The sequence below is a fragment of the Vicugna pacos genome, chromosome 21 (genome assembly GCF_048564905.1).
Source record: "Vicugna pacos chromosome 21, VicPac4, whole genome shotgun sequence".
In the NCBI taxonomy this organism is placed as follows: Eukaryota; Metazoa; Chordata; class Mammalia; order Artiodactyla; family Camelidae; genus Vicugna; species Vicugna pacos.
In genome coordinates this window covers 21392688-21407227 of record NC_133007.1, presented here as the reverse complement: position 1 = coordinate 21407227, position 14540 = coordinate 21392688, and the positions used below count along the sequence as shown (strand labels likewise).

At 42.0% G+C, this 14540-nt stretch overlaps 2 protein-coding genes across 6 annotated transcripts; one reads left to right on the top strand and one right to left on the bottom strand.

Annotated features, from left to right (window-relative positions):
- Positions 1-128: 128 nt before the first annotated feature.
- Positions 129-11536, bottom strand: PFDN2 (prefoldin subunit 2). The gene is made up of 4 exons (XM_006215671.4): positions 11397-11536; positions 1262-1350; positions 1024-1147; positions 129-432 (listed from the first exon to the last, which is right to left on the bottom strand). The coding sequence occupies exons 1-4, from the start codon at positions 11469-11471 to the stop codon at positions 256-258; spliced, it is 465 nt and encodes a 154-aa protein (XP_006215733.1). The 5' UTR covers positions 11472-11536; the 3' UTR covers positions 129-255.
- NIT1 (nitrilase 1) lies at positions 11498-14507 on the top strand. Of its 5 annotated transcripts, none has more exons than XM_006215674.3 (7): positions 11498-11623; positions 12218-12316; positions 12576-12830; positions 12942-13045; positions 13264-13397; positions 13565-13690; positions 13964-14507. In XM_006215674.3, coding segments are annotated over exons 1-7 (987 nt in total). In that variant the 5' UTR covers positions 11498-11621; the 3' UTR covers positions 14231-14507. The 5 variants fall into 5 exon arrangements, with proteins under 5 accessions (XP_006215736.1, XP_015104528.1, XP_006215737.1 ...); XM_015249042.3 differs by having other exon boundaries at positions 11539-11683; positions 12547-12830; XM_072946258.1 differs by having other exon boundaries at positions 11545-11683.
- The last annotated feature ends 33 nt before the right edge of the window (positions 14508-14540 follow it).

Here is a 14540-nt window from a genome sequence, read left to right as displayed (position 1 = left end):
AAATATGGGACCTAGTCTGATATTATGAGCCATTAACCTGATGGAAGCAAAACCACAAATTATATGCTTGTCCGTGCCCCATGCAAATTCTGCCTCTAGTACTGGGAGAAAGCTTCAGACTAGAGATAAACATTCTGACCAAAACATTTAATTAACAAAAAAAATATTACAACAGCAGACAAAATAATAACAATAACAATAAAGAGAAATTAGAAGTGGGAATCAGGGTAGAAAAAAATGCAAAGGCCTTGCTCCCTAGGAGACCAACACTCCAGCTGAGCTGGCCTTAGCCCCAGCCCCTTCTGAGTTTTCCTTGGCTGTTGGCTTCTCGTCTTCCCCCATGAGACGAATGTTGTGCTTTTCCCGAAATTCATTTAGTTCTTTTCCCTTTGCCTGAAGCTGCTGTGTCAGTGTCTCAATGATCTTCTGTATCTAGAGGGCAAACAACAGGGATTACATAAGGATTTCAGGACTCCTTTCTCCCATCTGTTATGGACTTTGACTTGGGGAAATGAAGGAGAGATGATACCTCTAACCTCACCTTTAACCAAGTATTAATATTAGAGCCCAGACACTGTAAGTATTCCTTTCTTTAAAACAATGGTTTATAAAACTTAGTGTGCAGAAGAATCACCTGGGCTGCTTATTTTTAATATGCCACTTTATGGATCCCATCCCCAAAGGTTCTGAATCAGCAGATTCAGAAAGCTACATTTTAAATTAGTCATCCAGGTGATCTGGATGCAAGGATCCATGGACTACAGTGTGAGAAACACCATTCTATCCACCTCCCCTCTTCCAACCCAGCCAGGTCACAGAGCCTATGGAAAGAGGCACACAGCAACTCTTTTGCCTAAGGAGTTAGACTTAGCATAGCCTAAAGAACAAAGGCTACTAGGCTATTTATGCTGTCTTCGACATGAGTTCCTACCCAGACTTTCCTCCCCCATACTCCCTAAATCCCTGGACTCCTCTTCCTTACCCCTTGTTGCCCAGAGCTTCTACTCAGAGATTCTTGCTTACCTGCTCCCTGTTGTTCTCCAAGGCAGGCAGCACCTCTTTGACGGTCCGCTCCACCAGCACCCCTCCAACCATGCGGTAGCACTTGCGGGTTTCATCTACCTCCTTCAGAGTATCGATCACTAGGCTGAGGAAAGAGGACAAGGCAAGATCTGAGAATTCCATCCCACTCTGCAGCAACCCTCTCTTAGAAAATGGCCCATCCAACTCTCCAACTGTTTGCTTCTCCCGGCTTCCTCACCTGTGCTCATTCAACTCCATCTCCAGTTCAGCTGCTTTCGATGCCAGGCCCCGCTGTTCCTGCCGCAGGCGGTTAAAGCCAGCAATTACCTAAGAAGGTGAGAAAGAGATAAAAGTGAGAGAGGGAACAGTGAAAATGGCAGAGGGTCAACATACAACATACAACATAGGATGCCAGGCTTTACAAAGATGCAGTAGTAGACACCTACCTTGGAAAAGAAGTAGAACACAGTTTGCCGTTTCTAACTTAAGTCTGTCTGGAATTCCATTCACCCAACACTGAGTGCCTACTAGGTGTGAGACATTTGCTGGGCCATCTCGCAGCTTACAGTTTGGTGAGGAAAAGGCGTTTATAATATAGGAATGGGGGTAGAGAGCCACTGTAGCACCTACAGGGGAACTTAGACTTGCAGGTAAAGAGGGCTATCAGGAAAGGCTTTGTAATGAGCGATTCTTGTTTGGATCTGCCTAGCATCCCTCCCATTGGGGAACTGCCCCTCCTTAATTCAGTGGGGTTCTTGTGGGGCTACTAATCACAGAACGCTTGCTCCTTGACCACAGGGACATTGACCTATTCTATGCTAGACTCTCTGCAGGTTGAATTTTGAGTAGAGACAAACAGGTACAGAAGGCAGCTGGAGCTAAGATACCTTATAGAGATGATCCCCTATCCCTGAAATCCCCAAAGCTGCCCAAGTTCTTGAACTTCGTGTGGCTTAGCTGTTTAACCTTTCTTTTCATTGTGTTCAGTTCTACCTACCACCATCTTTCTAAAACACTCCTTTAAAAAAAGTTGCCCAAAGTCCATTTTTGTAGCCTCTAAACATACAGGCTTCCTGAGAGATAACACCTTAATTGAAGCCTGAGGGATGACAAATGGGGCGGGGTGGGGGGCAGGGGAGGATGCTAAAAAGGCACAAGAAATAACATATGTGAAGGCCTAGAAAAGTGATTACTACCAGCATCTTGTTCTCCAGAAACTGAGCAGAGAATTAAAACTGAAAACCAGAATTTAACTCTAGAAATCAAACTGGATACTAATACACCACCACCATCACTTCCAGTATACGGCTCTGATGACTGTATTTGGAAAGAAATATCAGATGAAAGACAAAGACCAGGTTTCAAGTTTTGCCCCTGCCACATATTGGATTTATGGCCTTTGACAGACATCTCACCCTATTCAGTCAACCCTTGCTGCATCACTACATGTTCGAATCACCAGGGGAATGTTTTTAAAACACAAATAGTGGAGCCTAAAAACAATTTCACAATCACTGGGAGTGAGGCCCAAGCCTCTGTATTTCAAAAAGATCTCCCACAAAATTCTGATGTGCAGCCAGAACTGAGAACCACTTGGTTAATCTCTCTGAGCCTTAGTTTTCTCACCTGTAAAATGCAGACAATACCTACTTCACAGAGCTGTTGTATCACATGAGTGAATTAGTGTGAAATAGCTTTGTAAGCAGTGAAGTACATTAATTACTATAATGGCTTTCTGTCCAAATCCAGAAGTGCCCCCTTGTACCCTCCTAATCAGCTGAGAGCAGTGGGCCTATTCATTCAAACAGCTGCCAAATCTCTCACTCCTATTTACATCATCTCTAGTCTCATTACCACTGATGACTAACCACCTCATCTTTATTAGGATCCCTTATCTCTAGCTCTTTCTGCAAGGTTCATATGCAGCTAATAATCCAAATGGCTGTCCTGTACCACCCCTAGTCCCTTTTACTGCCCAATGAATGAAGGAATAAATTTAACTAGAAACCTGTCATTCTAGCAACTTGCTTCCTTCTCCCATCCACCATCCTCTCATCTCAGTCTATTTCATCCACTCATTTTGGCAAATGCCTTGGAAATCTCACTCACTACAAGCTACTTTCCTTCACCTTCACTGCCTATATCAAAACTACTCCATTTATAATTAGCATTTTCACCACTGTCAGTGTAACACATCAAAATACTTTCATTTAAAAATATTCTACAATTAAACTAGATTCTAGATGTTCTCCTAGCATCCAAATGACCCACTCTTCTGGATGGATGTTGTATTTAACATACATCAATGAAATCAGCTAAAATGTCTAAAATTTCTGAGGCCTGAACTTATTTTCCTTAGTAACTAATAGAAATCTACTTTTCAACCACCAATTTAACACAACTAAAGGTAAAAATATATTTTTTTTAATTCCAACTTTTCTTCAAACTCTCTTGCTAATTAACAACCCCTATTTCCTCCTGGTCCAGTTTATAGAGTTTTAATGATATACCAAACTAAAGTAAATCTATTTAAGTATATGAGCTATCCCTAGTTATTATAAAAGTTTCAGCCACTGATGCACTTGAAGGAAATGAAATCTCTTAGCAGCTAAATGAAAACTGTTAGTTAAATGCAAAATAAGCTGATATTAACCTGCCATCTCTGGGGTCTGCCAGGTAATGAAGACAGAGAGGCTGTGCTCTATTCCCACATTCTTCCTCCTAAAATACAACTTTTCTAATGGTCTTCTCTCCTATGGCTCGACCTAATTTTCCTTCCCTTTCCTTTATCCCCTGTTCTCCTAAAGCTGCCTGTCATGAGCAGGGATGGCCAGGTCACTGCTGACTCTCTCAACCCTGTTAAATCATTTTACACATAAACATCAAAAAAATGAAAAAAAAATCCAGTTAAAATACCAACTACTAGGCGGAGTTACAGCTCAGAGATAGAGTGCGTGCCTAGCATGCATGAGGTCCTGGGTTCAATCCCAGTACTACCATTAAAAAATAAATAAATAAAATAAACCTAATTACCTCCTCCTAAAAAAAATACCAACTACTTATCCTATTCTAAAGTAACTTCAAGCCCTGAAACTATACGGAGCTCTTTACATTCTCATAACTGGCATGTACAATAATTTTACAAGGGACGTGGTCTTTTTTTGCTGCTGTTGTTCCCAGTTTTATTAAGATACAATGGAAGGGGGAGGGTATAGCTCAGTGGTAGCATGCGTGCCTAGCAAGCATGAGGTCCTGGGTTCAGTCCCCAATACCTCCATTAAAAAAAAAAATTAATAAATAAATTAACCTAATTACCCCCTCAAGATATAATTGACATATAGCATTGTGTAAGTTTAAGGTATAAAACATTATGATTTTATAAGTGAGATGATTACCACAATAAGGTTAATTAATACATCCATCACCTCAGTTACTTTTTGTGATGAGAATTTTTAAAATCTCTTCTCTTAGCAACTTTCAAGTATCCAATATAGTATTGTTAACTATAGTCACCATGCTGTACATTACATCCCCAGAACTTAATCATCTTATAACTCCAAGTTTGTACTCTTTTGACCACCTTCACTCATGCCCCCACTTCCCCCTCCAAGCAACCATCTATCTACTCTGTTTCTATGAGTTCATGTTGTGTTTTGTTTTTGTTTTTTGATTCCACATATAAGTAAGATCATACAGTATTTGTCTTTCTCTTATTTTCACTTTACATAATGCTCTCAGAGTTCATCAATTTTGTCACAAATGGGAGGATTTCCTTCTTTCTTACGGGTGAATAATGTTCGTGTGTGTGTGTGTGTGTGTGTGTGTGTGTGTGTGTGTGTGTGTGTGTGTGTGTGTGTGTGTGTGTGTGTGTGTGTGTGTGAGGGAGAGGGAGAGATTTTCTTTATTCATCCACAGGATGTGGTTTCTTCTTTTTTAAGGGCTATAATAGCATTTTCACCCTATTGATATATTTTTAAAAAGTCTGTTCTTCTGTTATTGGGACATTTAGGTTGTTCCCAATTTTTCTGTAATAAATAGCATTGATTTTAAATATCTGGACAAAGAGTACAAAAATTTTACAGCCATTTTTATTGAATCAGATTCCCAAAAGTGAGATGAATGAGTCAAAAGGGATTAACATTACTATAGCTTTTACTTCCTGCTGCTGTAAAGCTCTCCAAGATGACCAGATGACTTTACAGTGCTATCAGAAATATCATGATTGCACCTGTTGCCTCAGAGTTCTAATGGTAACTTATATTATTTTTGTTAATTTAACAATTTTTAAAGAAGAGATCTTAATTCCAGAAACCTGGGAATCATCCTTGACTCACTCTCCACACCCCGTTACTCTCTAAATCACATCCATCTGTTAAATACCTCAAATCATCCACTTCCGTCTCATTATCCTCTCTCGCCTGCACTAAAGCCTCCTAGCTGAGTTCCACACTTGCCTCCAGATCTGTCCCCTTCAATCCGTTCTCCATATTCAGCACAAATAACCTAAAATTTAAAACTAACCATATTATTCCTACACGTAAAGCTTCAATGATTCCCACTGCTCAGGGTAAAAGATCCAAACTCCTGAACACAGCAGAAAAAAATCCTATGAAGACCTGGTTCCTGCTGACCTCTCCCAATCAGCCTTTCCCCACCTTACACTCAGGTCTCTTGCCCTGTGGAACCACTTGCAGTTCCTCTAATCAACTGCCTTTGACAGGGCAGAATCCACATGCTATCTAGTACACTTACCCAAACCTCTCTCATTCCCTTTGCCCTGCCTGATTCTAATTCTTTCTTCAGGTTTCAACTTAGATTCTTCAAGGAAGCAGTTCTAACTATTCTCTACCCCCATATTAATTCCTTCTATGTGCTCACATATAAATGCATATCAATGCCTTACATTTTTTAATAGAAAACCTTTTCTATTTTTACATATTGTGTTCCTTACTTTCCACCAGGCAGCCTGCCTTCTAATCTTTATCACTATATTCTTTGAAAATTTCAAATATGCAGATGTAACCTCTTTTAAAATACCTATTTCTTTCATAGTCCTATAATAATCTGCCTTCCTTCAATTTGCATAGTAAAGGAACACTATTAGGTGTCAGGTACTGTGCTAGACTTTTTATTTCATTTAATTCTAAACCATGCAAACAACAATAATAAAAAACATAAGACATGTACCCTCATCTTATAGATCAGGAGACCAAGGCTGGTGGAATGTGGAGGGTGGATAAAATAACACAGTAAACTGCAGAACTGTGACTTCTACCCAGGTTTGTCTAACTCTAAGAATCCGTTTTTTATGGATGTATTATTCCTAGCTTCCTGGCTTATCACATAATAATCTCTTATGAAAGTCAAACTATTTCCACTTGATTTATTTTTGTGTTTTCTTTTTGTTTGTTTGTTTAATCAATACCATATAACTCTGGTAGCTCTGGGAAATACAATCATTACATTTATCCCCCAAATGTCATCTGGTCTTCTTACCTACATGATATGTACTCTTATTAGGTTCAACAGAAGAATAGAAGAGATACAGAATTACGTGCAGATGCATTTGGAAAAGCATTTTCTGGGCTATCGCTGCACTAAATATCTTCTTTTCAGTTCAGTGCCGCTGTTTCTGACAAGCAGTGCCACTTTTTCTGACAAGTTTTTTAAAACTTGATCTTACTACTCCATCAAATGATGATTCTCATCCCTTCTCTTCATCAAATTTTTTCAGGACTAGTCTATACTCACTGTCTCACCTCTCATTCACTCCCAGTCGACTTTAAATTGCCTTCTGATTGTCTTCTGTCTATACTAGTTATTAAACTATTGTTACTTATTAAACTATCTTCTCAGACAGAGATCATGAATGGTCTCCTAACTAACTGCATAATCCAGTGACCTTTTCTCAATCTACAATCTGCTTCTTGAAACTCTTCCTTCAACTAGCAACGTGGCATGGTGGAAAAGCCCAGACCTCTGACTTTCTGACCTGGGTTCAAATCCTAGTTTTGCCACTTCCTTGCTATATGGCCAAGTTACTTCTCTTTTTTTCACTTATAAAATGGAGCTAATATATCATAGGGTAGGGTTTCTCAACATTAGCACTACTGATATTTTGGGCCAGGTTATTCTTTGTTGTGGGAGCTGTCCTGTGCACTCTATGTTTAGCAACATCCCTGGCTTCTACCCTCTAAAAGCCAGTAGTAGTTCCTTCTATTTGTGACAGCCAAAAATGTCTCTAAGCATTGCCAAATATCTCCTAGGGGCAAAATCAAACAGGGAAGAGAATCACCACAAGGTAACAATGAGAACTAAACCAAGATATATGGCAAGTGACTGATATAATGTAGGTACTCCATTCTCCTTTAGTTTCCAGGACCCTTCAGTTCTCTGGTTCTCCTATCTCTGTCAACCCCCTTTCTCTTTTCTAAAGATTTCTCTCACCCCTACAATGGAGACCGAATCTAAGATTCTGTTCATAGGACTTCTCCCTTTATTACCTGAACTATTTCCGTTGATATTCTTAGCTACTTCCATAGTTTCAACAACTGCCTTTATTGTAATTGCCTACAAACTCAGGCTTTCTCAGAAATTCCAGATCCACACTTCCAAGTTAGAGGAAGAAGCTCTGGAGTCAGAAACGGCTACAAAGTCTCACCATGAGCAAGTTACTCCTTCTTTTGTAGTTGTTGTTGAACTATAGTTGATTTACAATATTGTGTTAGTTTCAGGTGTACAGCAAAGTGATTTGGTTTTACATATATATGTATGTATACATGTATAGTTTTTTTCTCTTTTCCATTATAGTTTATTACAAGTTACTTCTTTTCTGAATCTAAGTGTTTCACCAATAAAGGAGAGATAATATCTGTCTCAGGATGTTGTGAGGATTCATTAATTACATTAAGGACTTAGAATAATATCCAGCATACAACAGATTGTCAGTAAATAGAAGCTGCTATTATTACAAAACATCTCCACCTAAATGTCCTATGGAGACCTTAAACTCAGGCCATTCAAAGCTAAACTGATCATCTTTTGCCCCGTTTTAAACTGCTCCTCTTCTTGTCTCCCCTATTTCTGCTAATGACACCACTCTAACCTTCAGACAGGAAACCCTGGTTTCGTCTTTGAACACACCCTTATCCCATTAAAAGCCAAATTTATTGCCTCTACCTTAGCAACTTTTCTTAGGCTCACCAACATCACCCTAGTTGAGACCTTCATTACCTCTTCTCTGAACTACTGCGAATCTTCTACATTATCTCCTTTTTGGACTCTCCAAATCCATCATATACACTGCTGCTAATTTAATTCTGCTAACACTTGGATGACGTAGAAAGATATTCATGATATATTACTAGGCTTAAAAAGCAGATTACAAAACAGCACATACTGTATAATGCTCATTTTATAAAATATGTAAATGTGTACAATACACATGCCCTCCCTTTCTATTTACACACACATATACAAAAACATAAAGGGGGGGAAACTTGAAGAATATACTACAAAATGATAAGAATAGTTATTTATGGATAGTAGGATCGTGGGTAATTTCCTTTTTAAAAAAAAATTTTTTGGGTGGGGAGATAACTGGGTTTGTTTGTTTATTTTTAACAGAGGTACTGGGGATTGAACCCAGGACCTTGTGCATGCTAAGCATGCACTCTACCACTGAGCTACTCCCACCCCCCGGTTACTTATTTCTTATTTTGTACTTTTTCTTTTATTTTCTAAAATGAACATATTGTTTTATGTAATGAGGGAAAAATCAATAGTATAACATATTCTGTGACTCCATTACTACTTACATTAAAAAGTCCCAAATTCTTTGCCATGCAAAGACTCAGCTTGCTTTAAAGACCACATCTTTCTAACTTGCTACTACTCATGATTTGGCTAAACAAACCAGTAACTGCACCTCATGTCAATCTATGGTTTCCCCAGTTCTCCTCTTCTTATCTTATTTTGTATATTCCATTTTCATTGCCACTTGTTCACATCTATCCAATTCTTCAAGCTCAGCTCAAATCTCTCTAATACGGTCATAGTATAAGTAGAAAAAAATAGGTCTGTCTTATTCTCAAGTCCCTCAATTAAAAGCCCTGCTCTTCTAGTTACTAACTGTGGATAAGTTAACTTAAGTCTCTAAAACTTGAATATCCTTATCTGTAAAGGGAGGACAATACAGCTACTTCAAATCACAGTAATTAACAGAAGATAAAACAAGTTAAAGTGCCTAGTACAATGTGTTATTGCTTCCAGCTTGTCTATATGGGATATATGTGGCTCAAATTTGCAGCAATGATAAATATAATATTGTTTACCCAGTGGTCTCTCTGGAATACAAACAAAAGCCAGAGAACATTAAGCAAGGAACAGCCTCAGAACTCAATTATCACAATCCTTCAGTCTCTTTTAAGGGCTTCTCTTTCTCTATCATCCCTTAAATACTGATTTCACTCTTGTTCTGCTTCTTTTTTCACTTTCTGTACAAACCCTAGAAGATTTCATCCCCAACCACAGCCTGGTCTACCATCCATAAACTCATAATTCTCTAATCTGTATCTCCAACTCAGATTTCTTTCTGTAACTCAAGATTTATAAATAAAACTTCGTACTAAATGTCTCTACCTGGATGTCCTACAAGATGCCCAAACCCAAACTTATTTTCTCCCCAAATTTATCCATCTTCCTACATTCCCTATGGCACCATCAAAGACAGAAACCTGAGGGACACCCCAGATTCCTTTTATCCCTTTTTCCTCACATTCAAGTTTTGCAGTCCATCCCAAACCTTAAGTTCACCTGTATCCCAAACATGTTGGGCAGTTTCATGCTACAGTGTTTTTAAACACATTATTCCTTCTATCTAAAAAATTCTCCATTTCCTTCTTTGTTTGACTAACTTCTCTCATCCTTTATAATCGAGATGAAGGATTCTCTTCTAGAAAACAAAATAATTAGCATTTATTAAGCACATAGTATATTCCAATCACTGTGCAAAACACTTTGCATGCGTTGTCTAGCTTAATAATTGAAATACAGTGAAGTAGGAATCATTATGTTTTCCCAGGAGACCAAAAGAAGTAATTCATGGGAGGTCATGTATAGATAGTAAATGGCAGAAATGTGATTCAAACAGATCTATCTGACCCCAGTGCCTTCCTTCACTTAGCCACCCCACTGTACCACACTTCCCTTTCCCACTTGGCCCCTCAATCTCATAACCTCCTGCTTAGAAGGGGTCCTTCCTCTAGCCGACACTGAGAAAGCCAGCGAGGAACACTGTGAAGCTTATTGCTTGGTTTGTCTTTTCTGAAATGAGTCTGTCCATTAACTTGAAAACAAGGTCTATTTCATGTATCTGTTTCACGTACCCAGCAGAGTATCTGACACATAGTAGACCCTCAAAAATATTAGGTTCCTTCTCCCTTGCCTTTTCCCCTAAAATCAGAAACTATCTCTTTTTATCTCCCCAAAATTCCAAATAACTTTATACCTCTCTTAGGTCTACTTCTGCCTCATATTAACATTTTGTATGTCTTATTTTTCTCACCAGACTAAGAGCTCTTTCATTGCAGGTGTCAGTTTTAAAAATCTTTATGCAGATACCTTTGCCTGTAGTAACTGTTCAACAAAAAACTGATAAATGAACCTGTAATTAAAAGAGCTGTTGTTTTAACTACGTTCCCCTTCCTATTATGTAGATTTCTTCCCACCCTTAGTAAACATTAGCCCCTCTATTAGCAAACCACGGTTCCCAAGCCACAAAGGGCTTTCTGATTAATTTATCAAACATTACCGATGGGAGAAAAGCAAGCTCGGATTAGAAAAGGGTTTCTGCTCTCTGAAGAAATTCAACCTAATAATGACTCCCGAATCAAAACAGTATAGAACACTAGACTGTTCCAGTATGGGAGTCACGTGGCTCTGCAGACTGACGACGACTGTCAGCGAGGTTTCGGGGTCACGTAACAGACTACACAACCAGCCCGTTGACTAATCCCCTGAGGTTCGTTACGAGCTGCCTTGCCCAGCCATATCCTGTTTGAGGGTGCGGAGAAGTGGGGAAAGTGACCACGCATCTTCCCTCAGACCTGTGCATCCTCCCAGATTCTGCTTCTCAGAGTTTTTCTCTCCCCTAGGCTCACCAAACGCCCCAACGGAGGCGTGGCTTTCACCTACCAATCCGCCTACTCTCTCCCCGGGGGCTCGGCTACCTTCTCTTGGACCCTCCCCTCTCTGGGCGGCCACGCTAATGTGGGACTGAAGTAAAGGCCTGCGCCAGTCACAGGCTCCCGGCTCTTCTCGAATCGACTCCAGACCCAGCCGGGTTGCTCTCCTTCGCCTTCCCCGCTCCTCACCTGCTCTGCCGACACCGCCCCCTTCGCCGCGCCGCTCCCGCTGCTCTTGCCGGCGCGACCGCTGCTCTCCGCCATCTTCACCGCCTGCTGGGCTTCCGGCCTGCGCAGTTCCGCCCCCGCCTCGCGTCACATCCGGTCTCCGAGTTACCGCCCACTGGCCCCGGCGCTTCAGTCTCCGGGCCGCTCTTCGGTTCAGATCCTGCGATTGGTTTTGGCCGTATCTTCATGTAGGACCTACTACTCATCCTGCCCGCCGCGGCGAATTCCACCTGCGGTGCTTTAACTTGGTGCAACAGAGGCTCTGCCCCTGAGAGAGGCGGGGAAGGACGGGTTAACTGGAGAGAGGGGCGCGGGTTGGGATCTGAGTGCTAATTGTCCCCTGCCCGCCGTGAGGTGGTGAGGAGCGAGGGAGGGTGGACTTCCCCTCAGAGATTCTTGTGGAAGGGGGGAAATATGCTTTGAGTCAATAAAATTGTGCAAGTGCACAGTCGAGAAGAGCGGCTAGGAAAACCAAGGGAGTATCTTAGAGATGACTTTTGAACTGAGGAAACGTTTGGCTGAAGAAAAGGGCTTCAATTTGATGTGAGATCACTGGAAGTCGGGATATTAAGGTGCCGAGCAGAGCCCTTTTCTCCATCTCCCCACTTTATGATCTCTTCTGGTAGCCCATACTTACTTACGGTAGAGTGTTTTGAAGACTTGGGGGTTTTTACAGACAGGGCCCTGATTCAGCCTCACAGCATGCAGAGAGAAGTCAGAGGATCTTAGAAATTTATTGCTTGAGGAAGGGGCTGGTGTCCTGATTTCCTTACCTTCTTCAGGCTGGGCTTTATCATCAGGCCTCCTCACCAGCTCCTGTCCTTTCTCTTGTGTCCTGGACTGCGGATACCTCGACTCTCAGTACTTTGTGCTCAGCCAAGGTAACATGTTTTGTTGGGTCCTCAGTGCCTGGCACATAGTAGATGCTCAATAAATGTTAAATGAATGGGGGTTGGAAACACTAAGGTGCCACCCATCTACAGAACATTTGATAAGTGGGTCATTGTGCCATGGGTCATTGTGCCCTGTAAGAGAAAAATCAAAAGGAAGTCCAGCCTTCCTGCCTCCTCATTTAAGCCCTTATCATTAAACTTGGATTTCCCCATACTAGGAAATCAGTCCTGCCTATGCTATTCGCAGACCCAGAGCCATGGCTATCTCCTCTTCCTCCTGGGAACTGCCCCTGGTGGCTGTGTGCCAGGTAACATCGACACCAGACAAGCAGCAGAACTTTAAAACATGTGCTGAGCTGGTTCGGGAGGCTGCCAGACTGGGCGCTTGCCTGGCTTTCCTGCCTGAGGCATTTGACTTCATTGCACGGGACCCTGAAGAGACGCTACGCCTGTCTGAGCCACTGAGTGGGAACCTTTTGGGAGAATATACCCAGCTTGCCAGGTATCAGGGAAAGGGGGAGGGAGAGGTAGTTTCTTTTGGGGTAATGTCCCAGGATTGCCAGATACGAGGGTAGAGCCTTGAGAAGAGTCGTCAGTGTCCCCTCCCCCTCAGGGAATGTGGACTCTGGCTGTCCTTGGGTGGTTTCCATGAGCGTGGCCAAGACTGGAAGCAGACTCAGAAAATCTACAATTGTCATGTGATTCTGAACAACAAGGGTGAGACCTCAAAATTCTTTAGCCTGCCTCTTCTCAGACTCTTCTACCTAAACTAAGATTCTCCAGAACGCTGTTGTCTCAACTGTTTCCTTGTCTAAGGGCTTTAGGGGCCTTTGTACTTTTCCTACCTGATAAGCTGCCTCCTCCTTGGGAGGAGAGGAACTAAGCTGGGCTTCCAGATCACCAGCCCTGAGTACTCTTTCTCCCTCTTACTCTAGGGTCAGTAGTGGCCACTTATAGGAAGACACATCTGTGTGATGTAGAGATTCCAGGACAGGGACCTATGCGTGAAAGCAACTCTACCATACCTGGGCCCAGTCTTGAGTCTCCTGTCAGCACACCAGCAGGCAAGGTGGGAGATGCAAAAGGATGAGGGTGGGAGAGGAACATGAGGGAGGGGAATAGGAATACTTGAAAGTGGTAGTGGAGGATAGAAAGCCCTAAGTGGGGTAGCTGAGATTTGACTAGATGCTGTGACAAATAGGGCAGGCGGACTAAATAGGCTGTTTTTCATTCCAGATTGGTCTGGCTATCTGCTATGACATGCGGTTCCCTGAACTCTCTCTGGCATTGGTTCAGGCTGGAGCAGAAATACTTACCTACCCTTCAGCTTTTGGATCTGTTACAGGCCCAGCCCACTGGGAGGTAAGAGAACACCTCTTCAGAACATAAGGGCCTTCTCTGAACCTTATTCTCTCCCCTTGGCTCTACCATTTGAAAGATTTTCTTCCCGTTCCCACCTAGAGGGAAAATTCATTTCCACAGATCATTGTCTCTCAGAATAGTTAACATAGTAAATCATTCATAGGCAATTTATCAGAATGGTCACAATGCGTAGACAGGCCTGTAATGTCCATTGCCTATCACTTCCCCACTAGTTGTTCATGGACTTAAGTGAATGCCTCTCTTTGTCCCCAGGTGTTGCTGCGGGCCCGTGCCATTGAAACCCAGTGCTATGTAGTGGCGGCAGCACAGTGTGGACGCCATCATGAAAAGAGAGCAAGTTATGGCCACAGCATGGTGGTAGATCCCTGGGGAACTGTGGTGGCCCGCTGTTCTGAAGGACCAGGCCTCTGCCTTGCCCGAATTGACCTCAGTTACTTGCGACAGTTGCGCCAAAACCTGCCTGTGTTCCAGCACCGCAGGCCTGACCTCTACAGCAGTCTGGGTCACCCATTGTCTTAAGACTTTTGGCTTCTGTCAGTTGAGACCCCCATTGTGAGCTGGTGTTGCTGTGACTTGTAGGCAGGACCCAGGCGCAGCTCCCCTCACTTGGAGAACCTTCTCTCTCTTGACGGAACACAGGCTCAGCTTCTTGGGAAAGAAAAAACTTTCACCTGAGCTCAGATTTCAGTTTCAGAAAGGTGGAATTTTATAGTCACTGTTTATTTCATGAAAACTGAAGTAATGCTGAGGGCTGAGCAGCACTGGCATTGAAAAAAAATATAATAATCATAAAGTCTGTGTCTGGACATCACTTTGAGGAGCTGAAAAG

Bases quoted from the DNA above. Each gene is read 5' to 3' on its own strand.
- PFDN2 (XM_006215671.4), bottom strand. From the start codon at position 11,471: ATGGCGGAGAGCAGCGGTCGCGCCGGCAAGAGCAGCGGGAGCGGCGCG. The intron at 1,351-11,396 runs GTGAGGAGCGGG...TCACCTTCTTAG, and splicing joins GGGCGGTGTCGGCAGAGCAG to GTAATTGCTGGCTTTAACCG. The intron at 1,148-1,261 runs GTGAGGAAGCCG...CTCTTTCCTCAG, and splicing joins ATGGAGTTGAATGAGCACAG to CCTAGTGATCGATACTCTGA.
- NIT1 (XM_006215674.3), top strand. The intron at 12,831-12,941 runs GTATCAGGGAAA...CCTCCCCCTCAG, and splicing joins GAATATACCCAGCTTGCCAG to GGAATGTGGACTCTGGCTGT. The intron at 13,691-13,963 runs GTAAGAGAACAC...CTTTGTCCCCAG, and splicing joins CAGGCCCAGCCCACTGGGAG to GTGTTGCTGCGGGCCCGTGC.